Source organism: Plecotus auritus (genome assembly GCF_963455305.1).
Source record: "Plecotus auritus genome assembly, chromosome: 1".
NCBI lineage: Eukaryota > Metazoa > Chordata > Mammalia > Chiroptera > Vespertilionidae > Plecotus > Plecotus auritus.
In genome coordinates, this window is record NC_137770.1 from 101,386,446 (window position 1) to 101,413,558 (window position 27,113).

The 27,113-nt window shown below is 43.7% G+C and overlaps 1 protein-coding gene across 1 annotated transcript in view; it reads right to left on the reverse strand.

The window, feature by feature from the left end:
• Positions 1-21,491, reverse strand: part of SEC61A2 (SEC61 translocon subunit alpha 2) — a 34,418-nt gene extending 12,927 nt beyond the window's left edge. The window contains exons 1-6 of the mRNA XM_080660047.1: positions 21,363-21,491; positions 18,828-18,895; positions 17,676-17,741; positions 4,401-4,479; positions 2,228-2,359; positions 1,998-2,107 (exon numbers count right to left, since the gene is read on the reverse strand). Coding sequence (XP_080516173.1) covers positions 1,998-2,107; positions 2,228-2,359; positions 4,401-4,479; positions 17,676-17,741; positions 18,828-18,895; positions 21,363-21,369 — 462 coding nt within the window. The 5' untranslated portion in view covers positions 21,370-21,491. The remainder of the gene's footprint in view (positions 1-1,997; positions 2,108-2,227; positions 2,360-4,400; positions 4,480-17,675; positions 17,742-18,827; positions 18,896-21,362) is intronic.
• Between the last annotated feature and the right edge of the window lie 5,622 nt (positions 21,492-27,113).

The following is a 27,113-nucleotide window of genomic DNA, read 5'->3' on the forward strand; positions in this document are numbered from 1 at the left end:
ATTTTCTCCCAGGCTGTCATCCAAGGACTGCTCTATTCCTAGAAGCCACCTGCATTCTTTCTCATGTATCCTCTTCCATCTTCATGGCAGAGGGGCAAGTCAAGTCCTTCTCAAGCTCTAAATCTGCCTTCCTCTTCTGCTCCCTCCCTATTGTTACTGATGCCAATAAATACCTGAACAATCTCTCTCCTTGTTCTGAGTCATGCTAACTAAATAATTATCTTATTATGATCTCCCTAAATAAAAAAAATTATTAAAAAAAGAATGGTCAACCATGCCAGTCTGAGATGGTCATATCGCATATAATACAGAGCTAATATGCAAATGGTCATCACACCCTCACGCCGTAACGGCTCAGACTCTCAACACTGGGGAGAGAGGAACGGGGACCAGACAGGCACAAATGAGCTCGTGAGAGAGGAATGGGGACCAGCCAGGCTGCGGCCCGGGAGAGGGACAAGCCGCCTGCCCCACGGTCCCGGGTGCCAGCAGCTGGGGCTGTGGCCCGGGAGAGGGACAAGCTACCCACCCCAGGGTTCCAGGTGCCAGCATGTGTGCCTGCAGCCCGGGAGAGGGACAAGCTGCCTGCCCCACTATCCCAGGCACCTGCGGCTGCGGCCCAGACAAAGCCGCCTGCCCACGGACTCTGCAGCTGCGGGCAGCCTGGGTGAAGCCAGCCCGGGTCCTGGGTGCCTGTGGCTGGCCAGAGGGAGGGAAGCCCGGGTCCCAGGTGCCTGCAACTGACCGGAGGAGGGAATCCTGGATCCTGGGCAAGGCAGAGGCGGTTAGGGGCAATCAGGCAGCAGGCAGAGGTGGTTAGGGGCGATCAGGCAGCAGGCAGAGGGGTTAGGGGTGATCAGGCAGGCGAGCGGTTAGGCCAGCGGTCCCGGATTGCGAGAGGCAGTCGGACATCCTTCAAGGGGTCCAGGATTGGAAAGGGTGCAGGCTGGGCTTGAATTTCATGCACTGGGCCTCTAGTTTCTTAATACATATATTTATAAACTAGTATTTTGATTTTATTTACACTATTTTTCTAACCTTGATCCTTTTGACCATTAGAAAAACTTTCCTGAATTAATCCCAATTTCACAGAGTGAGCAAGAAGAGGTATTTCCAAGATAAGCAGAACTCTAGATGCCCAGTGTTTAATTTAAACAAACTTCTTTTCAAAAGTCAATAAATAACTATATATTTTAAGTACAATTCATTTGAGCAACTTCTCTAAATGATTTTTAAGGATTGTACATTACAGAAATATCTACCAAACTTTACACACTTTAAGATACTTAGTAGAGGATTAAATTAATGTTGGACTTCAAAAATTCTGTTCCAAAGCATCCATTTTAAAAATTATCAGAATACATGTATGGGTATTTATATAGTATTTCACTGATTCAAAGATATTAAGCTGTCAATTAAATTATGATACAACTTATTATAAAAAAATTTGATTCTCTACTTATAAAAAGTTATTTTAGATTTAGATATAGATGTTTATCATCTAGCTTGCACTTTCTGTGTCTTTGTGTACACACAATAACTTCTAATTTCAATAACAAATCACAGCAGTTTTGGAATACATTTTAAAAAGCAATTAAAGTAAAAAAATATCAAAAATTGACGTGATGACATGAACAGCTATGATCAAGTTGACAAACATGTAGGAAAAGACAAACTATCAGAACTGCCACCTGGCTGACAGCAATTGTAAGACACTATCAAAACTGTAAGAAAACATCCTGATTTCAGAGACATCACAATGTGAAAAATGTGCATCTTAGAATCAATGAAATAGAGTTGATCCATAATTCAATATATTATGCAAAAGGCTATTCGAATTTTATATTTTCACATCAACATGATACATATCACTTCAATTATCAAAATATTTTATAATTCAAAAGTGAGAAAATGAATATATCAATCACCTAAAGAATTGTTAGAAAAAAGGGATGAAACTGTTTTGTTATTTACATATAAAAAATAGGATTTCTCACCTGAATAATGATAAGGAGGCAGATTCCAGCACCCATTTCAGCAGGATCCCCATACATGCCTGTCATGACATATACAATGGCTTGCCCAATGGTAATGATCATACCAAATACTGACAAAAATTTGAGAAAAAAGGAGTACATGTTACAAGCACAGACATAAAAGACCATAGGAAAAAAACATCTTTACCACAAAATTTCCAAATTTGAAATTTAATTGTATTAATGCTCACATTTTTGGGCTCCATTAAATAAAGCTCTGTCTTTGGGTGTATCTCCAACTTCAATGATTTTGGCTCCAGCTAACAACTGCATAATCAAACCAGATGTTACAATTGGGGAGATACCCAATTCCATTAAAGTTCCTGTAAAGGAAGGGAAAAGAAGTAAATACTATATACAATGCAGATTACTTTAGAAGTGTCCCAGTCCTTAATTACGTCTATGGATATATATGCTTAAATGTTAACAAGCAAATTTTCATTTCTTAAACATTAAATTAATAAGAAGCCTCTATTAACACAACCTTGCAACAATGCATTAAACAGAAATTACTATAAATACTATAAATACAAATTTCTGTAAATTCTAAACTTAAAATGTTAAATCTGTTGAAAGAAATCTTCCAAGATTTCTGTCCAAATCACTATTTTTAGAACGTATGCTAAACATTTTATTTTTTTTAAATACATTTTTATTGATTTCAGAGAGGAAGGGGGAGAGAGATAGAAACATCAATGATGAGAGAGAATCACTGATCAGCTGCCTCCTGCAGGCCCCCTACTGGGGATCGAGCCTGCAACCCAGGCACATCCCTTGACCGGAATCAAACCCAGGACCCTCTGTCCACAGGCCAACACTCTATGCCCTGAGCCAAACTAGCTAGGGCTAAACATTTTATTTTAATGCAAAATTAAAAATTACAGCCCTGGTCGATTTTGCTCAGTGGTTAGAGCGCTGGCCCCTGGACCATAGGGTTGGGGGTTCCATTCCCGGTCAAGGGCACATACCTTGGTTGTAGGTTCCCGAGCCCCAGCAGGGTGTGTTCAGAAGGCAACCAACCAATGTGTTTCTTTAACATAGGTGTTTTTTTCTCTCTCCCTCTCCCTCTCTCTCTCCACCTCCACCCTCCCTTCCATCTCTTTCTCCCTCTCCTCCCTTCTTTCCACTCTCTCTAGAAATCAATGGAAAAAATATCCTCAGGTGAGAATCTAAAAAAAAAAAAATTACATATCAAGCCCCAAAATTACACACTAAGCTAAAAAAAAAAAAAAAAAAAAAAAGATACTTAAAAAGATTTGTGACTCTGCCTGGCTGCGTCAACCTATAAACCAGGAGGTCATGATTTGATTCCTGGTCAGGGCACATGCCCCAGTTGTGGGTTCGATCCCCAATAGGAGGCCATGCAGGAGGCAGCTGATCAATGATTCTTTCTCATCAATGGTTCTCTCTCTAAAATCAATAAAAATATATAAAAATATTAAAGAAAAGATTTATGACTCTTATGCAATATCTAAAATTACATATAACGTTACCTAAAACTACACTGTAGACTATTTAGTGGCATGAAAAATGTTCTTGACATAGTGCATTGGGGTAAAAAATAAAACAAATATATAGGAAAAAATGTAAAAACAAAACAAAACAGAAAATGCTCTAGACAGTGATAATCACTCCATTCTCTGTGTACCTCAATACTCTGTAACATAGTTCTATAATTAGAATAAACACATGGTTCTATAATTATTTACATACTAGAGGCCCAGTGCACGAATTAGTGCACAGGTGGGGTCCCTCGGCCTGACCGGCGATCAGGGCCCATTGGACTGGCCAGCTGGGGAGAGGGACTGTGGGAGGTTGGCCGGCTGCGGAAAGTTGGCTGTGGGAGTGCACATACCACCAGGCTTTTATATATATAGAGGCCCGGGGCACAAAATTCATGCACTTGGGGGGTGAGGGGGAGTTCCTCAGCCCGGCCTGCGCCCTCTTGCAGTCTGGAAGCCCTCGGGGGATGTCTGACTGATGGCTTAGGCCTAAGCCGGCTGTCGGACATCCTTAGCACTGCCACGGAGGCAGGAGAGGCTCCCGCCAAAGCCGCTGCACTTGCCAGCCATGAGCCTGGCTTCTGGCTAAGCAGCGCTCCGGAGCGCACTGACCACCAGTGGGCAGCTCCTGCATTGAGCATCTGCCCCCTGATGGTCAGTGCACAGACATAGTGACCGGTCGTTCCACTGTTTGGTCAATTTGCATATTAGCCTTTTATTATATAGGATTGGTCTCTTCTCCCAGGCAATCTTTCTTTTATCATATCCTCTCACTCCTTATGAACTCAAAAAATATTTTCCACCACTTCAGATCTACTTGATGTCAGTAGTAGTATGGAGGCAAAAGAAAAGAAGTACATACCTCTGTTGGAAGCAAGAATAACTCTCATCCAGTAGAAAGGATCTGCAGAATCTGATGACATGATTCCAAATAGTGGTATCTATAATATAACAGAAAACATTTTATAAAATTATATTATATAAATTAAGTTTGACCTTATTTTGTAACTCATCACCTAATGTTTGCAATATGTTTTTAAAACATATTTTTATTGATTTCAGAGAGAGAGGGAAAGTAAGATAAGAGATAGAAACATCAAAGATGAGAGAGAATCACTGATTGGCTGCCTCCTGCACACCCCCTACTGGGGATCAAGGCCCACAACCTGGGCATGTGACTGGGGAATCAAACCACGACTTCCTGGCTCATAGCTCAATGCTCAACCACCAAGCCTTACCAGCTGGGCTGCAATACTTTTTAAAAACTCATGATTTATGCCCTGGCTGGTTTGGCTTAGTGGATAGAGCATCGGCCTGTGGACTGAAGGGTCCCTGATTCGATTCTGGTCAAGGGCACATGCCTGGGGATGCAGGCTCAAACCCCAGTGGGGGGCATGCAGGAGGCAGCCGATCGGTGATTCTCTCTCATCACTGATGTTTCTATCTCTCCCTGTCCCTTCCTCTCCGAAATCAATAAAAATACATTTAAAAAATTAAATAAAAACTCGTAATTTATGATTTCTCATGTTCTTTAACAAAACAAACATACCTTAAAGATAGTTTTTTAATGAAAATGAAAACAACAGAAATCTTTACTTATAGCATTTCACTAGTAAATTCTATCAGTATGAAGATCTGTTGCACAACAATGCAAATAAAATATACTTAACACTACTGAACTCTATGCTTAAAAATGGTTAAGATAGTAAATTTTGTGTTTAATATAATTTTAAAAAGTACTATCAGTGCCTGCCCAGTGTGGCTCAGTAGTTGAGTGACGAACTATGAACCAGGAGGTCGATTCCAGGTCAGGGCATATGCCTGGGTTGCAGGCTCAATCTCCAGTGCGGGGCATGTAGGATGCAGCTGATCAGTGATTCTCTCTTATCACTGATGTTTCGGTCTCTCTCTCCCTCTCTCTTCCTCTGTAAAATCAATAAAAATATATATATATATTTTAAAAATACTATCAGTAAATTATAGGATATACTTACTTAGTCACATAATAATTTGGCAAAGCTATGGGTATTAAGTCAGCGAAGGCTACACTCCAAGGCTACACTACATCTTCATTAAGGCTGAAGATGATGTATACAGTAGAAAAAGTATGCAACCACTAAAGATTGTACTTATGAAGTTTGTAACAGAATGAGAAAGTGCTTATGTTGCAATACTAAGTATAAAACAGTGGTTCTCAATCTGGGGCAACTTTGCTCCCTGCCCCTGTCCCCCAGGGAATGTCTGGCAATATCTGAAGACATTTTTGGCTGTCACAACTTTAGGGAAGATGCTACTGGCATCTAATAGCTAGAGGTCAGGGATGCTGCCAAGGCACGGGACAGCCCTCCAACAACAAATGCTTACCCAACCTAAAATTTACTCCTATTGTTGAGAAACCCTGTCATATAAAAGGAAAAGCACAAAACTGTATAGGGTAAAAGTTCAAAACATGAAAAATACACATAGAAGGTAACAAGGTGTAAATATTTTTTTATATCGATTATTTGTAGGTGGGGAAATTATGGTGGACCTTTTCTTCTTTATTCTTTCCAGTATTTATCAATTTTTCTAAAGTAAGCACATAATGCTTCCTATCATATGACCCATGTTTAGGACACAGCACTGGGCCATACCCCCTCCCCTACCAAGTGGGGATCAGACACAAAGAAAAATACATTCCCAGTTTTCAAAAACCTTTTCTCTATATGAAGCTGATTTTTTAAAATTTACAATCAGCTTCTGGTCAAGATGGCAATATAAGTAAACACAGTACTTACATTCTCCCACAACCACATCAAAATTGCAATTAAAATACAGAGCAACAACCATCACTCAGAACCACCTAAAACCTAGCTGAATAAAAGTCCTACAATTAGGCATTTAAAGCAGCAGCCACATGAGACTAGTAGGAGCGACCTGATGAGGAACTGCCTGGCTCCACACCCACATGTGGAAGATAAACATCAGGAGGGATATCTTGGCTGCAGAAGTCCCAGAGTTCCCCCTGAGGAGCCAAGGGTCCCAGCCCACACCAGGCCCTCACGTCCAGGGTTCCAGTCCTGGGAAGAGAAACCCCCATAACTTCTGGCTGTAAAAACCAGTGAGAACTGAGGCTGAGAGGAAGGGTTGCTGGAATCCCAGGAAGTTCCTTGTAAAGGGCCTGCACACAGACTTACTCTGACTCACTCCCTCTGAGATTCAGCACTGGGATAGCAACTCAAAAGGTACCAAGGACATACAGGGAGGAACTGAAGTGTCTGATATTGGGGCGAAAGCTGGGGGAGGGGGGAGGGGAGGGCAGCTTTCTCCCAGACAAAATGCTGGCAGAGGCTATTGTTCTTTTGATGAGCCCTCCCCTCACAAAGATGGTAAGCAGGCACCATATCTGAGTTTCCATCAACCTGGCTCACACTATTCCCCCTGCCCTGGTAATTCCTTGACACTCCTCCCCACCAAACTTGCAAGGCCAACCAAACTGTTTCCAGCAGCTTTTCCATATAAATGGCCTGTCGTGGCTCACAATTAAGACTTTTCTAAAATCTCTCAAACAGGCAGCGTCTGGTCTCAGCATGCCCCACACCTCTTTCTAAGTGGCCCCAGACCCAGAAATATCAGAAGCTGGCCTTAGTTCACAGCTTGGCTTTATCGGGCACCTCTAAGCCCAGCACAACAGCCATCTGCAGATCACTTTATAGCTCATGCTGGGTGGCCCTGGTCACAACACAGGTGGCAGATGACTTTGGCCTTCACCTCCCAGGAGACCCCAGGGCCAGTTCACTTTGTTGACAGCTTCATACCACACTGAAGCACTACCAAACCACCTCCACAACAATACACTCAAGGGGCAAACTCAACAGGCACTAGAGCCCCTCTGAAGTAAGTCCTGCTCTCTGGGGCAGGCCCTTGCACAGCTGATCCTCCACAGGTAAATCCCTCCCACTGACATGCCAACAACAATCAAGGCTCAACTATGGGAGGGTGTACAAAGCCCACATGGGGAGGGGAGGTTGGCGCACTTGGACAGCTTAGGTGACTGGGAAGGCAATGCCACTTGACACTACAGGACACCTAGTACATTAGGCCACTCTACCAAGCCCAGGAGACATAGAAGCTGTACCTAGTACATAGAAACAAACACAGGAGGCTGCCAAAATGAGAAGACAAAAAAAAAACAACAAAAACATGCACCCAAATGGAAGAACAGAACAAAACTCCAGAAAAAGAATTAAAATGAAGGCAAACAATCTACAAGATGCAGAGTTCAAAACACTGGTTATAAGGATGCTCAATTAATTTAGGGAAACAGTAGATGAACTTAGACCTTCAACAGCATAAAAAAGGACATGAAAAACATATAAAAGAACCAGCTAGAAAAGAAGGATACACTAAATGAAATGAAGAATAATTTACAGGGAATCAACAGGAAAGTAGATGAAGCTAAAAATCAAAACAGCGATTTGGAATATAATGACATAAAACACCCAATCAGAACAGCAAAAGGAAAAAAGAATCCGAAAAATGAAGATAACGTAAGGAACTCTGGGCAACTTCAATTATACCAACATTCACATTATGGGGGTACCATAAGGAGAAGAGAAAGAACAAGAAATTGAAAACCTATTTTTAAAAAATAGTGACAGAAAAATCCCCTAACTTGGTAAAGGAAATAGATATAGAAGTCCAGGAAGAGCAGAGTCCCAAACAAAATGAACCCAAAGAGGTCCACACCAAGACACATCATAATTACAATGCAAAATGTTAATGACAAAGAGAGAATCTTAAAAGCAGCAAGAAAAAAGCAGTTAGTTACCTATGTACGAGGGAGCTCCCATAAGACTACCAACTGATTTCTCAAAAGAAACTTTGCAGGCCAAAAGGGATTGGCAAGAAATATTCAAAGTGATGAAAAGCAAGGACCTACAACCAAGATTACTCTACCCAGTAAAGTTATCATTTAGAATCAAAAAACATATAAAGAGCTTCCCAGACAAGGAAAAGATAAAGGAGTTCATCACTGCCATACTACATGAAATGTTGAAGGGTCTTCTTTAAGAAGAAGAAAAAAAACAGATAAAAAATATGAACAATAAATTGATAATAAATACATGTCTATCAACAACTGAATCTAAAATAAACAAACAAACAGAACAGAAACAGACTCATAAATACAGAGAACATTTTGATGGTTGCCAGATGGGAGGAAGGTTAGGAGGATAGGTGAAAAAGGTGAAGGGATTAAGAAATACAAATTGGTAGTAACATAATGATCATGGGCTGTAAAGTACAGCATAGGGAATACAGTCAATAATATTCTAATGACTATGTATGGTGTCAGATGGGTACTAGATTTATGGGGATGATAACTTAGTAAGTTATATAATGTCTAATCACTGGGTTATACACCTGAAACTAATATAATATTGTATGTCAACTGTAATTGAAAAATAAAAAATTATATTTTAAAAATTGCAAAAGATGCTGCCAGCAATTTAAAAAAACCCATCTGGTCAACCCAAACCTCTTAGAACATCTGACTTTATCAGCAGGGGAGGAAAACTAACAAAACAAGAATCTTGGGTATGCAGACCCTCTTTAGCTAATGTGAGGGATGGAGAGGAAGGAAGTTATTGTATATAAACAAACTAACAGCCCTGCTTGTGTGACTCAATGGTTGAGTGTCAACTCATGAGCCACAGGTCACAGTTCCATTCCCAATCAGGACATGTGCCCGGGATGCAGGCTTAATCCCCAGTAGGGGGCGTGCAGGAGGCAGCCGAACAATGATTCCCTCTCATCATTGATGTGTCTATCTCTCTCTCCCTCTCCCTTCCTGTCTGAAATCAATAAAAACGTATTTTTTAAAAAACACAAAAAAACAGCAAACTAACAGTACCGAACAGTCCATATCACAATATTCCCTAAGTGGAAAATATGTCAGTCAAATTACTTTCCTTAATTGCATCTGAAGAGACAGGCACTAGACCTCCATGGTTAGATGCTATGTAGGATCTAACCTTCATTTCCTGAAGTCAACAGGATTGTTAAACTCAGTAATTATACAAATTACTCAGTATTGCACATGTACAGAATCTTGTATATTAGTTGGATGGCAACAGGAGCTATTTCCTATGACTCTGTCACAGTTGCAGAGTTCCAGACTTTTCACTATTACATATAATAATTGGTTTCAATTTGATAAAATACAGTATAAAACTTCAGAGAAACAAGAATTTAACGATTTAATGAAAATCCTGAACCAACCAGATGGACAAATAGAAAGTTAGCACTAGGAATTTCCAAAGGAGGTGGGAACTGAAAACCAAAAAAGGTATTTCTGGGTTAAAATGGCAAGCTGCAATTAAACTACAGAACTTCCCTCCCTGACACAAGAAAACACATATTTAATAACATGTACAATAGTAAAAAGTTAATCCTGTAAATAAAAGCCTTGGTGGTCATCAACCCGTGACACCGTGATGCCCTTATACAGTCACAATCCATAATCAGGAGGCAGCCAATGACGAGGCATAATAGGCCCTTGACGTCAGGGAGGGGTGGGACCCGAGCACTTGGCGTGGAGGGAACAGGACAGGCTCTGTGGGAGGGAATGCAGAGCAGAGCTGCAAGCGGAGCTGGTCACATCGTTAAGGCAATGCCAGTGCTACATCCTCCGGGTTTGGAGAAGAGGGAGCCTCAAGTGATTCCAGATTTTAAAGGGGGTTCTGATAAAAATATAAAGAGGCTTCTGAGTCCCTACCTTTCTCAGACTTGGGGTTCATGGAGTGCAGGCTGAACTCAGGGAAAACTTATTCTGGGAGACCACGGGCAGGTCACACTCAGCCTCGGACTTCAGTTTCCTGGTGAGTGTCAGGTGGCTCTCCCCGCCTTCACCCGGTTGCGAGGTTCAGGCTCAGAACATGGCTCAAAAGACTGAGAGGGGGTAGGGGGAAGACCAGGCCTAGGGGACCCTACACGCGCACGATTTAATCGAGCGCTGGGCCTCTAGTAAGAATATAAAAAGCTAAGGAAAACAAAAACAAAACCCATAAAGCGGCCAAACAAGAAAAGGGATGATAACCTTGAAACAATGGTGGTCATGGGGGGAAGAAAACAGCAGACAGTGGAGGAGCAGAGAGACTCAGAACAAAGCTGGTCCAACCATCATAAAAGGAAGGCAATAGAAGCTTCAGAATTCCCAATATATTTCAACTCCAGCCTGGAGAAGAGCAGGCTGCACAGATATCTCTTTGTCTTCTTTGACTAGGAGAGCAGTAGAAACAGCTAAAAAGAAATGATCAGAGAAGTGGGCCTTGGGGCTCTCTCTCTCTGACAGGACTGACGATGACAGGCCCACACCTACTTGGGAATTGGGCAATGATCTGAAGTTGGGAATGGAACAGAGAGAACCCTTCAGTCACATGGGGAGAATCCTCACAAAACACTGAACCAAAATTTAAGAAGAGAGGTCAGAGCCAGGCAGCATTTACTGCACTCACCTCAGCTTATCAAACCTTCCACCATTCCCTGGAATAAAGAAAACAGGGTAGAACAGGAGACACCAAACCTTTAAACCAGCCGTGGGCAAACTACGGCCCGCGGGCCGGATCCAGCCCGTTCGGCTGTTCTATCTGGCCTGCGGAGCCGAAAGAGAGGAAGGTTCTCTTGCTCTCCCCTCCGCTCCTTCACCAGCAGCAGTGTTAACATGGCAATGTCAGGAAACACGGCCGCAGCTCCTTCTTCTGAGTGGGCGGATTTATATCCGCCCATTCAGTAGAAGAAACAACCTCTCAATCTTCCAGAGGCTCCTTGTAATGCCCGCGGACGCGTCCCCCGACATCACCCTGGGAATGCGTAGACACGTTATCGTGGTGATGTAGGGAGACACGCACCTGGAGAGCACAGTATCAGAGCATTAGCTAAAAAAGGAGACCAACAACACTGTTCCCACTGAAGTTGATGTTTTAAAGACCAAAAACCTTTCAACCCAGTCTACATTGCCATCTACATCTACGTCCCGGGCATAATTTGGAAGTTGCACTAAAGAAAATGTTTAATTTACTGTTTACACATTTTGTTCTTTTCTATTTGTTTTAGTTTTAAATTATTTTATTATATTTAAGTTTAATTTGAAAGGCTTTTGTACCTTTCCTTTGTTAGGCAATTTTATTTTACCTTTGCCATCTTCAATATAAGGTATGTTATTGTGCTATGATTCCTCCATTTTTTGAAGTTTCAAGTTATAATAATTAGTGTTTACATTCTTCTTGTTAAAATGTTTGAAATGAATAAAACTATTGAAATAAAAAAAAAAAAGACCGTACCCTTTTATGTAATGATGTTTACTTTGAATTTATATTAGTTCACACAAACACTCCATCCATGCTTTTGTTCCAGCCCTCCGGTCCAGTTTAAGAACCCATTGTGGCCCTTGAGTCAAAAAGTTTGCCCACCCCTGCTGTAAACTGTGGCTGAAAGGGAAATAAAGCTCTTTGAGGTTCGGAAGAAAGAGAATGAAGAAATCACCACACTGAACAGAACCATCTAAATAGGAGAAAGTCAAAAAGATACAGCTTGGCCCCAGCCAGCATGACTCAGTGGTTGGTTGAGAACTGTCTAAACAAAAGAAAGTCAAAAAGATACAGCTTGGCCCAGCCGGCGTGGCTCAGTGGTTGGTTGAAAATCGACCTATGAACCATGAGGTCACGGTTCGATTCCCGGTCAAAGCACATGCCCAGGTTGCAGGCTCGGTCCCCAGTAGGGGGCACACAGGAAGCAGCCAATCAGTGATTCTCTCTCATCAATGATGTTTCTATCTTTCTCTCCCTCTCCCTTTCTCTCTGAAATCAATAAAATAAAAAAATAAAAAAATGATAAGAGCTTGGCAACTATGTAAACATAGTATGGAAAGAAAAATACAGTAACATAAAATGCATAAATGTACTGCATGAAACGGTCATGGAAAATGTACTACCATACTTAAAATATTTATAATTTAGCCCTTTACAGAAAAATGTTTGCTGACCTCTGGATTAGAAAATTCACTACTCTCAAGATGGTAATTCTCTCAAAACTGATCTATAAATTCAATGCAATACAAATCATAACCCCAGCAGTTTTTTTATAGAAATTGATACGCTGATTCTAAGTTACATGGAAATATGAAGAACCTAGAATTCTAAAAAAGAAGAACAAAGTCGAAGGACTATTATGACCTGATTATAGTACTTAGTATCAAGCTGCAGTAAACAAAATAGTATGGCTACTGTAAAAACAGACATAAGTCAATGGTACAGAACAGACAGTACAGAAATAAATCCATCTGTATACGGTTGATTTTCAACAAAGATGAAAATCAATACATCGGAAAAAGGATAGCCTTTTCAACAACTGGCTATCCATATAGGAAAAAAGTGAACCCCAACCCTACCTCATGTGATACACAAAAATTAACCAAAATACACAAGCTAAAACTATAAAATATTTAGAAGAATACAAGAGAAAATCTTCATGACCTTAGAATAGGCAAAAATTTCTTAGCTAGGAAACAAACTAAGAAAAAGAACCTACACGTCATCAAAATTAAAAACTTCTGCTCTTCAAAAAATATTAAGAAAATGAAAAGGCAAGCCATTGACTAGCAGAAAATGTTCACAATATATATGCAAAGGACTTGTATACAAAATATATTAAAAATGCATATTTCAATAAGAGGACAATAATCCAATTTTTTCAAGTGGGCAAGAGATTCAAAAAGAATAGATAGATAATTTAGGTGAAAATATCCTTGGGTGAGGATTAACAAAAAAACTTCTATGTATTTTTTTTTTAATATATTTTATTGATTTTTCACAGAGAGGAAGGGAAAGAGAGTTAGAAACATTGATGAGAGAGAAACATCAATCAGCTGCCTCCTGCACACCCCCTACTGGGGATGTGCCTGCAACCAAGGTACATGCCCTTGACCGGAATCAAACCTGGGACCCTCGAGTCCGAAGGCCAATGCTCTATCCACTGAGCCAAACCGGTTAGGGCAAACTTCTATGTATTTCAATAGGTTTACAAAAGACAAACAAGTACCCAATAAGTACACAAGAAAGTTCCTCAATATCATTTATTAGGGAAATGCAAATTACAACTTCAGTGTCTTTTATCAGGGCAACACAAATTGAAACCACATTCATTGGAAGGGCTAATTTAAAATGCTTAACAACAGCAAGAATAGGCAAGGATGCAGAGCAACTGGAACGCCTATACCTGGCTGGTGAGAATATAAAAATGGGAGGGGGGCGACTACTTGGAAGAGAATTTGACAGGGTCTTACAAAGTTGAATATGTATTTACGATACAATCCAGCAATTCTATTCCTAGGTATTCATCCAAGAGAAATGTAAGCATGTCCACAAGCGGTCTTGTTCATGAATGTTTACAGCAAATTATTTGCTATTGCCAACATGTGGAAACAACCCAAATGTCCAGTAGAACATCACTAACAAAAAGGGATAAATCACTGCTATACCAACAACATGAATGAAACTCAAAAAGCTGATGATGAAGTTAGGTTCTAAGGAGTAATACTGTATACCATTTATATCAAACACTAGAAAAGATTAATCAAATTACAGGAACAGAAAACAGACCAGTGGTTGCCGGAGACTGGAGGTGAGGTAAGGCTTTTTGAGATAGGTTGCAGGGAACTTTCTGGAGTGACAGAAATGTTCTACATCGACTGAGGTAGTAAGTATGTGGGTGTACGTTTGCCAAAGCTTTTCAAAATGTACACTTTAAAAAATGAGTGTATTTTACCATACATAAATGATAACTTCATAAATCTCATTTTTTTTAAAGAGAGGGAAGGGGAATTTCCAAGATGTTCAAAGTATATGATAGGGATCGATGATTATGGTTATTTTTCTTTGCACTCTTTTGCATTTTTAAAAAGTTCTCTCTCTCTCTGACCACCCAAATCAATTTTAAACTAAGTATGACAAAAAAATGATCAAATTGTTTTGCTCTTCAAAAAAAATATATTTGGCCCTAGCCAATTTGGCTCAGTGGATAGAGCATTGGCCTGCAGACCGAAGGGTCCCAAGTTCAATTCCAGTCAAGGGCACGTACCTCAGTTGCAGGATCCTCCCTGGCCTGGGCTCTGGTCAGGATGCATGCAGGAGACAACCAATTGATGTGTTTCTCTCACATCGATATTTCTCTCTGTCTTTCCCTCTCTCTTCCACTCTCTCTAAGAAATCAATGAAAAAATATCCTTGGGTGAGGATTAAAGTAAATATAAATATATAAATACTAGAGGCCAGATGCATGAATGCATGAAAATTCGTGCAAGAGTAGGCCTTCCTTCCCCTGGCTACCAACACCGGCTTCCCCCCCGCCCCACCCCGGCACCCGGGACCCAGGCTGCTTGCCTCCTCCAGCCGCCTGCAGGCACCCAGACCCGGGCAGGCTTCCCTCCGGCCCCAGCTTTGTCAGAAAGGATGTCCAGAAGGACTTCCGGTCTAATTAGCATATTACCCTTATATTATTATAGAAGATAATATATAAAGATATATAAAGATATATATATATATATGTATATATATATATACTGAGTGGCCAGATTATTATGATCTCTGAACGCATAATAATCTGGCCACTCAGTGTATATCCTATATAATAAAAGGCTAGTATGTAAATTGTCCCCTCAACCAGGAGTTTGACCAACAGGCAGGCTGGCCAACCGCCCATGTCCCCTCCCCCTGGTCAGGCTGGCCGGACCCCACCCATGCACTAATTCATGCACTGGGCCTCTAATCTACACTAATAAAAGAGAAACATGCAAACTGACCATCCCTCTGCTATGCCCACCAGCCAATCAGGAGCGAGTATGCAAATTAACCCAACAAAGATGGCAACTGCCATGGAGCTGGAGTGAGCAGGAGGCTTGGGTTGCCCCCGGCCACAGAGGAAGCCAAGCTTCCTGCCTGCTCTGGCCGCCATCTAACGAGTGGCTGGGGGCAAAAAAAAAAAGGAGGGGCTGGGAGCCTGGGTCGCCGTTGGGCGTGGCCAGCCTGAAAACGGCCCTCAGCCCCTTACCCAGGCTGGCCACGCCCCCATGGAATAAGAGTCCCCGCTGGAGGCCCTGGCCAGCCTGCAAACAGCCATCAGCCCCTCACCCAGGCTGGCCAGGCACCCCAGCGGAGACCCACACCCTGAAGGGAGTGTGGCCAGCTTGAAAACAGCCCTCAGCCCCTCACCCAGCTGGCCACGCCCTCCCAGCAGGGACCCTCACCCCATGGGGGCGTGGCCAGCCTGCAAACCACCACAGGCCCCTCGCCCAGGCTGCCCCACACCCCAAGAAAACCCCCACCCTGATCCAGGACACCCTTCAGGGCAAACCAGCCGGCCCCCAGCCATGCACCAGGCCTCTATCTATACTAATAAAAGGGTAATATGCTAATTAGACTGGGAGACCTTCCAGGAGACCTTCTGAATGTTCTTCTGGACAAAGCCATGATGGTGAGGCTGAGGTAGAGGCGGTTAGAGGCCAAGAGGGTAGGACAGTTGTGGGTGATCAGGCCAGTGGGGGGGCCGTTGGGGTGATCAGGCTGGCGGGGGTGGGGGGGCAGTTGGGGGTGAGCAGACCAGCAGGGGGGACCAGTTGGGGGTGAGCAGGCTGTCAGTGGGGGTCAGTTGGGAGTGATCAGGACAGCGGGGGGGGGGGAGGGGGGTTTGGAGTGAGCAGGCCAGTGGGGAGGGAAGGTGGGGGCGAGCAGGCCAGCAGGGGGGGCAGTTGGGGGCGAGCAGGCTGGCAGGGGGGGCAGTTGGGGGCGAGCTCACTGGCAAGGGGGGCAGTTGGGGGGTGATCAGGCTGGCGGGGTGGGCATTTGGGGGCGAGCAGGCCGGTGGCGGGGGGCAGTTGGGGGTGAGCAGGCTGGCAGGCAGAGTGGTTAGGGGCAATCATGCAGGCAGGCGAGCGGTTAGGAGCCAGCAGTCCCGGATTGCGAGAGGGATGTCCAACTGCTGGTTTAGGCCCAATCCCTGTAAACCGGCAGTAGGACATCCTTCGAGGGGTCCCAGATTGGAGAGGGTGCAGGCTGGGCTGAGGAACACACACCGTGCATGAATTTTGTGCACTGGGCCACTAATGTATGTATGTGTATGTGTGTGTATGTGTGTGTGTATACACACACACACACACACACACACACACACACACAGAGTGGTCAATTATGCATTCAGAGATCATAATAATCTGGCCACTCAGTGTATATGGTTTTTCCTCTAATTATTTTACTGCTTCTTAATACAATTTTTAAAAACGTCTTCTGCCCTAGCTGGTGTGGTGCTTCAGTGGTTGGAACATCCGCCTGAACACCAAAGGGTCTCAGGTTCGATTCCCAATCAAGACACATACCAGGTTGCAGGTTCAATTCCCTGACACCGGGGGTGGAGAGGGAGGGCAAGTGCAGGAGGCAACCAATCAATGTTGTCTCTCTCACATCAATGTCTCTCTCTAAAATTAATCAATGGAAAAAATATCCTTGGGTGAAGATTAACAAAAAAACTTCTCTGTTATTTCGATAGCTTTTCAAAATCCTCAAAAAGTTTTCACCTAAATTATCTATTTTAATCCTCACAACAACCCTATGACATGGATAGATCATATATTTCATGAACTTAATCTCTGAATAAAAAATTTTTAAGCATCATTGAATTTTATTAATTTATAAACACAGTATATCCCTGGGATTCTAAAATTTGGCATTTTGGGATTTTTAAATTAATACATGCTATCTACAACATGATAAAAGGCAAACAAAATAGAAAGAATATATATGTCTAATATATAAGTCAAAGGTTTAATACTTCATATTTAAAACCTGTCATAAATCAATAAGAAAAAAATCTCAAGGGAAAAATGGGTAACTGATAACTAAGAGGGAAAAAAGAGAAAATGTTCAAACCCACTAGTAAACCAAAAGAAATACAGAGTGAGACAAGATAACCCTTTTCACTATCATTAAGAAAAAAATAATGCTCAAAATCATTCAGTATATTTTTTATTTAAAATAAGTTCTTCAGAATCTAACCAACCAAAACCTTAGAACAAGAGTACAGACATTTATTTAATAGTATGGTTACATACCTGACAACATACTAAGAAAATGAAGAGAGTTATAGCAGTCCATAGTACCTTCTCTCTAAACTGGATCTTACAACAAAAGAAAAAGAATAGTCAATAAAAAACAAAAGCAAATATATAGTAAAAATCCCTATTAAAGCATAGCCAACATTCCCCATCATGACATGCTATTTTTAACTCTTAAAATACTCTCACCCTAGTTAGCAGTGGCTAAAGCAAACAACTGAACTTCTCAAACATAACGTTTATTTTTTAAACATTAACTTTATTTTTTCAAGAAATAATAATTTAAATACAGGTAGTCCTCATCACATTATACCATGTTAACTAAAACTGAAAATAATGCAAAGCAAGACACAATCCAATATGTATGCATTTCAGTTAATCTAGTTTTGTGCAAAGCTAGGACCCCATGTAATATTATATGAACATCTATTTTTATAACCTCAAAGCAATGAAAAAGGAATATACTTCTAAATGAAAGAGTAAGTTTAACAAAAGTTTTACTTATCTCTTTTTATGTCCCTATGCCTGTTAGTTTCATGAGAAATCGAAATTACAGTAGAAGAATGCCTGGGAACTGGCCAGTTTGGGATAAACAATATTTCTAGAATTTAAATACTCTATCTCCAAAAGCAGGCAATGGTGGAAGAACAATTTGAAGTCACAATATCTTCTGAATGCATTCCTGTGATTTTTCTTTGCATTAAATGAATTAAAAAAATGGAAGGTATATACTTGCAAAGTTATAATTCCTTTATGTAAAACAGCTATACTTATCAAAACGGGTAAGGTCATTCATAGAATGGCAGTGGATCATACCACCAGCAAGCACAGCGCACACCCCATACTATAGGAACTATAAAGATCATTACAGACAGGGAAACATTATATCTCACCTAACACACAGGCCAAAAAAACACTTGGTTTGGGAATGTTAGAACTTAAAGAACAATTATTTTTGAAACCACAAGATAAACTATCTAAACAGGTCTGTACTAGTTTTATTCACTTCATGCCTGTTGCAAGGAGGAGGAACAGGCAATATTTTTTCAAGTACAACCACACTAGGGTTAGGGAAAATAAATCAATCTTGCTAGTTTAGCGGAGTAAGTCCTTTAGGTACCTTCTATATTACTAAAATATTATACTTACTTTTCTTTCAGGTTTCTGAATTTCTGGTAGAACTGCACAGAAAGGTTTGATAACTTCTAAAAATTTGACTGTGGGGAAAAAAAAGAATAAATGTTCTTATTACATAGTTTAAAAAATATATATTATCTTTTTACAAAATCAAATGCAAATGTTCTCTAACTTGTAATGGCAATCCCTCCCATTCCCCACTCCTAAAATTAATCATAATGCTCTCCATTTCAAATATAGAAAGGAAGAGAAATAATTCTAGAGAAAAAAAAATCCAAAAGGTTTAAGGGTTCAGTCAGTAAAATCCTGATTTTGCTTCCTCATGATTGTATCCAACCCTTTTATATATAATGACACAATGAAATGAAGTAAAAGTTATCTATAAAGATGATTCCATCGTCTTGCTCATTTTTTGCATCATCTTTTAGTTTAAATAAGTCATATCTGCAGTTTCAGCTCATTTCCTGTTGTACTTTCTTCTCCCTCCTCTGATGTCTCTTATTTTCTTCTTTAAAGCATTGTGTTATGGGTACCACAGTAAGCTGCATTTGCTTTTTTTTTAATGTAGTGGTACTCATTGAATTATTATTATATACATATGTACTTGCTTATATAAACAGCCCAGAGAATGACAATTACATTTCACCAGACAGTATTGTTTTCCCAGACTTATCTATCCTATCCTATATAATAAAAGCCTAATATGCAAATTGTCCCCTTGACCAGGAGTTTGACAGGGAGTTCAACCAGGAGTTCCACCACGGGGCGGGGCCAGCCACCCAACTGCCCATGGTCCTCCCCCCAGCTGGCCCTGCCCTGGCCAGTGGCAGCGCCAGGGGAAGGGAGGCCCTGGCTGGCAGTAAGCAGCTGCTAGGGAATTTCATGCACTGGACCTCTTGTATATATATATAAAAGCCTATGTGGCCATCTTGACTGTTCAACCGTCTGACTGGTGGCTATGACGCGCACTGACCACCATGGGGCAGATGTTCAATGCAGGAGCTGCCGAGCTGCTATGACTTGGCAGCTACGGTTCTCGGGTGATGCACCCGGAACCAGAGAGGAGGGAGCCCGATTCCAGGGTGCGTCACCCAAGAACCACAATCCGGGACTCCTCAGGGGATGTCGGAGAGCCGGTTTCGGCCAGATCCCTGCAGGCCAGGCCGAGGGACCCCACCGGTGCACTAATCGGTGTACCGGGCCTCTAGTAATATATATGATAAACTAAGGTTCTTTAAGGAGAGATGCCATCTTCTGGCATGACTGAAGTCAAGCCCTGCCAAAAAACTGAAGGATGAAGATAATAATCTCTCAAAGTTCAGTCTTGGCCAGTGTCTGCAATGTGCAGAAACACAAGAGGCCTCAATTAGTTATGATCATCTTCCCCTACACGCATTCTGTACTAGTATCATGAAACTGTTTTAAAACTGACAATTACACTTCAGCAGTTGGCCAAAGTCCATCTTGTTCTATAAAACCTCTCAAAAGGATGGCACTCACAGACTTATTTGACAGAATTCTGAAATTCTCATGGGCAGATGTTTGTAACCCATACCATTTGGGACTTTTGGAAAGTAAATATGAACCGTGAAAGTGTTCATCCCTGAAGCAAAACAAATAGCAACTACATCAGAAAACTTCCTAGAACCCCTTTATCCCTTTCCCATCCCACTCAATCCAAGCCACCCTCCCAGATTTTTGACATTTCATGAACACATCTGTATTCATGTTCAAGCAATGCTTTTGTACGCCACATGTCCACTCTTGAGCTGCAGTATTTTACCCATTATACTGTAAATTAAAGGACAGGGTCTCCTCTACTTCCTTCCTAGCTTCCCCAAACAGTCCACTAGTTGGGCAATTGGTGCACAGCTTGGATGTGCAGTTACCCATTCATCCTAAATGCTTCTGAACAGCTCTGTAATGCATGTGATGGTGAGTGTTTAGGAAGGGCCTTAAAAGATCCCCATAATACAAGGCCTTGTCCTTAAAGCTTAAACCTTATATACCGAGTGACTTTTCAGTAAACGCCTCAGAATGACAAATAAAAAATTTAAAGAAAACGCTATGCTCCAAACATACTCATTGCTTCCCCTAAAATACATGACATGCATCACTTTTCTAAATTAAACAAGTCAAGGAGCTTTATTCATCACAACTAACATGTCAAGGAGGGGTGATTTGGCAATAAAAATGAGCTTTTTTAGCTCCTGAAAAATTCAAAGTTGTCCAGGTTTCGCCGGGTTCTCTGCCCGCCCCAAAAACCAGTAGCCTCCCCGCGCCGGCCTCCGCGCCTCGCCACCTGGAGCGCACACACCGGCCCTGAGGTCCCGGCCCCCGCGGCTCCGGCAAGGCCTCGCCAAGGTTGCAGGAGCCTCAGTGGAGGCCTCCCGCCCACGCGCTACGCAGTGGCCCGCGCCCCCGCCGGCCGGCGGGCTGGACACCCGAGTGGGCGCAGCCCCACCGCCCGCAGCCAGCGCCCCGCGCCCTGGGCGAGAGCCCCGCTCCGGACCGCCCGGCGAGCCCGGCCGCGCCGCCTGTACTCACTGCCCATGGCGGCGGCTGGGCGGCCCACCGGGCACAGCGGCTCGGCGCGGTATCCACTCGGCTCTCCCAGCTGGGCCTCTGCGCCGCTGCCGACGCGGTCTGGTGGCTGCGCGCAGACTCCGCCTCGGATCACGTGGCCCGCGTGCGGCTCGCGTAGCCCCGCCCCCTGGGGCCGGGCCCTTGGCGCCTGCGCCAACATCTTCCGCTGCCAGCGCTGCTGTGCGCGTGCTGCGCTGGGACCCGGAGCCTCGGCGAGCCCATGGCAGCTCGGGCCTTTCCTTTGCGAGCACGTGTCCGAGCTCAGCGTCGAGCGGGTCTGGTTTCCGTGACAGCCACGTTGGGGCAGGTCAGGAACCGGTGCTAGGAGCACAGGCCGGTTCCTTCCTGAGGCCTGGACCTGAGCCGCCCGAGAGCCAACGTGACCCAAACAGCCTTTTTAATTTGCTCCCATCCTCTCTTGGAAATTTTCAAAAATTTGTGACACTTTATAAAATTAGTATCTTGTGAAATCTCACTGTGTACTACGTAGGCTCCTTCAGCTTCTCCAAAATGGAGGGATCAGGATTTTGCGCCCAGACTAGTCTTTTATCCCTTCTTGGACAGCATGGTGTAAAATGAAGTGTACAAGGTTTAGAAATTAGCCAACCGCCTCCTATTTTAATCCCTTCTCTATGTAATGGCTTTGGGCAATTAGCCTTTGTGAGCTACATGGGTAAAATAAGGATAATAACCACATCCTACAGGTGTGGAATTAAGCCCAGATGGACACATGGAAGGCTCTCATGTATTTTCCAAACTCAAATTTTAAACCCCTGCAATGTAACTTCTCTAACATCTGCTGAAACAAGTTATTTCAAACTTCCCTAATGACCTGTCATTGTTACCGAGGTGGTCGAGGCCCAGGGCGGGTCTGCCTGGGCCTAAGATAGTGTGGGTTCGTGTAGGATTTCACAACAGGAGTCTGGGTGATCTTGAGAGCATGTTTAGTGAAACAAAGAAAGGACTTAAGGTAGGAGAAGCAACAGGAGAAAGTCAGGGGAGGGGGACCTTGGAGATGGGTTCAAGGAGTGAGTCCAGGTCCAGCTGCCACTGCCTGCGCTGCTACCCTGGTTGCAAGGCACCTGGGGTCCTTTAGAATTTAGGAGATGCATGCCTCATGTAGGAAATAGGCCTCTGTGATCCATCTCCAGCATAGGCAACTTTTAATGGCATCGGTTACTGCAGTGGTCGGCAAACTCATTAGTCAACAGAGCCAAATATCAACAGTACAACGATTGAAATTTCTTTTGAGAGCCAAATTTTTTAAACTTAAACTTCTTCTAACGCCACTTCTTCAAAATAGACTCGCCCAGGCCGTGGTATTTTGTGGAAGAGCCATACTCAAGGGGCCAAAGAACCGCATGTGGCTCGTGAGCCACAGTTTGCTGACCACTGGGTTACTGAATTTCCCCAGGGTGAACAGAATCTAGGGAGGGAAAAGGATATAAGAACAAAGAACTGTAGACATGAGCCAGCATCATGATGGAACCCCCCCCAACCCTCCCCAGGTGCCCACCCCAACTAGACTGGGCTGGTGGAGACAACTAGAAAAGGCCTCAACCCATTTTCTTAAAATGGCCCAATGGAAGATAATAGGACCTAGGCAACCTATGAGGCAACTATCCTTTCTAATCTAATAGAAGAGTAATATGCAAATTAACCATCACTCCACTACACCCACAAGCCATGCCCACCAGCCAATCAGGAGTGAATATGCAAATAAACCCAACCAAGATGGTACAGCCACAGAGAGCAGGAGGGAGGCTTGGGTTTCACCGGCAATGGAGGAAGCCAAGCTTTCCGCCTGCCCTTGCCGGCCTAGGCCTCCACTCAAGGCTACAAAGTTTCAATGATAGAAGATACATAAATACAAACAGAAATGGCGGCAGCCACGGAGCTGGAAAGAACAGGAGGCTAGGGTTGCCCGCGGCGATGGAGGAAGCCAAGCTTCTGCAGCCCTGGCCAGCCCAGGCCTCCGCTTAAGGCTACAAAGTTTCAATTATAGAAGATACATAAATCCCAACAGAAATGGCTGCCACCACGGAGCAAGCAGAAGGCTTGGCTCCGCTCCAGGCTACAAAGTTTCAATTGTAGAAGATAAATAAACCCCAGATACCAGGGCCTCCGCTTGGGTCGCCAGGGGGCGTGGCCGACCTGCAAACCACCACAAGCCCCTCGTCCAGGCCACCCCACGCCCCAAGGGAACCCCCACCCTGATCCGGGATACCCTTCAGGGCAAACCAGCTGGCCCCCACCTGTACACCAGGCCTCTATCCTTATCTAATAAAAGAGTAATATGCAGATTGACTATCACTCCAACACACAAGATGGCTACCCCATGTGGTCAAAGATCCTGCCCCCATGTGGACACAAGATTGCCACCACAACATGGCCAGCAAGGGAGGGCAGTTGGGAGGGACCAGGCCTGCAAGGGAGGGCAGTTGTGGGCGATCAGGCCAGCAGGGGAAGGCAGTTGGGGGCGATCAAGCCTGCAGGGGAGGGCAGTTAGGGGTGACCAAGCCGGCAGAGGAGGGAAATTGGGGGTGACCAGGCCTGCAGGGAAAGGCAGTTGGGAGGGACCCAGGCCTGCAGGGGAGAGCAGTTGGGGGGGACCAGGCCTGTAGGGGAGGGCAGTTAGGGGTGACCAGGACTGCAGGAGAGGGCAGTTGGGGGGGACCCAGGCCTGCAGGGGAGGGCAGTTAGGGGTGACCAGGCCTGCAGGGGAGGGCAGTTATAGGCAAACAGGCTGGCAGGGGAGCAGTTAGGCATCAATCAGGCTGGCAGGGGAGTGGTTAGGGGGTGATCAGGCTGGCAGGCAGAAACGGTTAGGGGCAATCAGGAAGGCAGGCATGCGAGCAGTTGGGAGCCAGCAGTCCTGGATTGTAAGAGGGATGTCCAACTGCCCGTTTAGGCCCGGTCCCACCGGATGTCATCATCTCATGTCCTATGACTTCATTCTTACCTCATTCTACTTTGTATTAGTCATTTTCATACTTGTCTAAATCTCCACTACACCATAAACTTCTAGTTGGCAGGGAGGGTCTTACCTAATTTTTGGTATCATCTACAGTAACCTGCGAATGGTTGACTTAAATGTAGTTTTGGCACTAACTTCATGAATATAACTTCCTTTCAGTAGGCTGCACTAAATTGAAAGTCTAATTGACAGAAAGAAAAGAATGGCCCGCACCTCTCCTTACTGCCTATTTCTGGGACAACTCATGTTTCAAGTAAGAGCCTGGGAATAAGCTTTGACACTCTAGAAAACTTTTATTAGTTACCCATCCAACATTCTTCAGTCTTTCTACTACTACATACTATTCATGACTTTTTCTGTATAACCACATATGCCACCTAATCTACATCTATTAGGAATATCACTCTTCCTTGACCCCCCACACTGTTACTACATCCAACAAAAACATTTCTCTCTCTACAAGTAAAATGCTTTGTCTTCTCAAATAGATTGTCAGTCCATTGAGGACAGAGGGGAACCCATTTTATTTTTCACTCCCATGTGTTTTTAATGTCCATGCATTAAGAACTATGCCATATGTGCAATAGGTGTCCAATAAACTATTCATTGAGGAAATACTATTTACTCTTACTATGTATGAGAAAAGTATGTAATTTAATACTTTTATTCAATTATGGATGGTTTTCCATATAAGCCAGAGAAGACACAGGGAAACAATACTAAAGCAATATGCTTTTATTAAAAATTTAAAAAAAAATAACTGATTTTATAATTGGCAGTGGGGGAATAACAGTCTGCTTTAGATTGTGCTTTTTCAGATTTAAATACAAACATGACAATAAATTGCTACGTCCATAGAGTAATTTAGGAGGTAATAGTGTGTTATAAATATTGTAATAGTGTGTTATAAATATTGAGGAATTAAATATTTTATCCAAATTTCTCAAAAGTATAATAGTTTTAGCCTGAACCCTATGAGAAGCTGAAGATGAAAACCAAATATCCTGATATATCCAAATGTAGGTAAAGCTTTTGGAACCTCAAGACCTGAATGTTTTCACTCTTAAATCTGTGACTTCCTATGTAATCCCCAATTTCTTTAAACCATATTTCCTCAATTTCTTGAAAAGGATATTGTTCAGTCAAGAAGTTTTTAAAGAGAGAAACTTCAGTGTGAGAGAGACACATCAATTTTTTGCCTCCCACAAGATTGAGTCTGCAACCGAATTACAAGGCCTTGACAGAAATCAAACCTGGGACCCTTTAGCCCGCAGTCTGTCCACTGAGCTAGACAGCTAGGGCTCCTCCTCCTCCTTGAGGCATCTGGTCTCAGCAGGATCCAGCCAGTGTTCCTGGGCTGAAGGGGGCAGGGGTGGCTGCTTCCAGGCTCCAGGTTGCTGGGACAGTGGCTGCTGGGGAGCAAGTAGAGGCTGCCAGCCCCCCGCATGGCTGCTGCCCATCAGAAGGAAAATGCTGCCCCTGCCCTTGAAGGGCCCAGTCCCCATATATGAGCGGCCTGGGGTCCCCCAGATGAGTGTCTACGCCACCAGCTTCTTCCTGGAAGGGCTGTTGGGGAGCAGGAAATGCACCCATAGCTGAACGGCTGAATCCCAAAGACGGAGAGTGATGGAAACTCCCCGAAGGTTCCCCCAGTGCCTTGGCTGGAGTCTCCAGGTCGGGAGAGGCCACATTGGCGACCAGCATACCAGCGTGCCCCCAGCGGACTGCTGGCCCAGAAGCATGCTCCGCCCCCCCAGGAGAATCGGTGGGCATAGCTCTGGAGAGTTCCGACCTGGAGCCACGTGGGGGGGGAAAGGCCCTGGAGGCCTTGGTGGCGGGGGCGGGGGAGGGAGGGGAGGGCAGGGAATGCATCCTGGCGGGATCCGGGAGCCGCAGCATCTGCCTCCAGACAGGGCCTCCTCTGGGAGTCCTTTGATTGTCTACCTCTCCGGTTCTGAAACCATACCTGGATTCTGGAATGAGGAATCTGGATTTGCTTGGCTAGTTCTTGGACAGTGATATCAGGGTATGGGTCCTTTTCAAAGGCCTCAATAAGAACCTGGAGTTGGTTTTTGCTGAACTTGGTCCTCTTGCGCCTCCCGCTTCCCCTGGGCCTGTTGGAGGCCATGTCCAACAGCACCTACCCACCAGCGAGGACCCAGGCGGGAACTGCCTTCCAACTGGAGTTCTGGTAGGGAAGTCTGCATCCCTTTAAATACAATTGGAACTAATGGGGGAATGTAAAGAAGATTATGTGAGAGTAGGAGGAAGTAAGGCGGGGAAATGTCTAGAAAGGCATTACTGGATAGCTAAAATTATGTGCTCACTTGAGGTTGGTTACCCTTATGAGGGGTCTAAAAAGAGAGGCATTTTGCCGAAACCGGTTTGGCTCAGTGGATAGAGCATCGGCCTGTGGACTGAAGGGTCCCGGCTTCGATTCCGGTCAAGGGCATGTACCTTGGTTGCGGGCACATCCCCAGTGGGAGGTGTGCAGGAGGCAGCTGATCGATGTTTCTCTCTCATCGATGTTTCTAGCTCTCTATCCCTCTCCCTTCCTCTCTGTAAAATATCAATAAAATATATTTTTAAAAAATAATAAAATAAAAAAAATAAAAAGAGAGGCATTTCAAAGGTGTGTTAATCCATGGACACAGACAATAGGATGGTGAAGACCTGGGGCAAGGTGTGGGGGCAGGCTAGAAGGGTTCAATGAGGGGAAAAGGGGACTCTGTAAT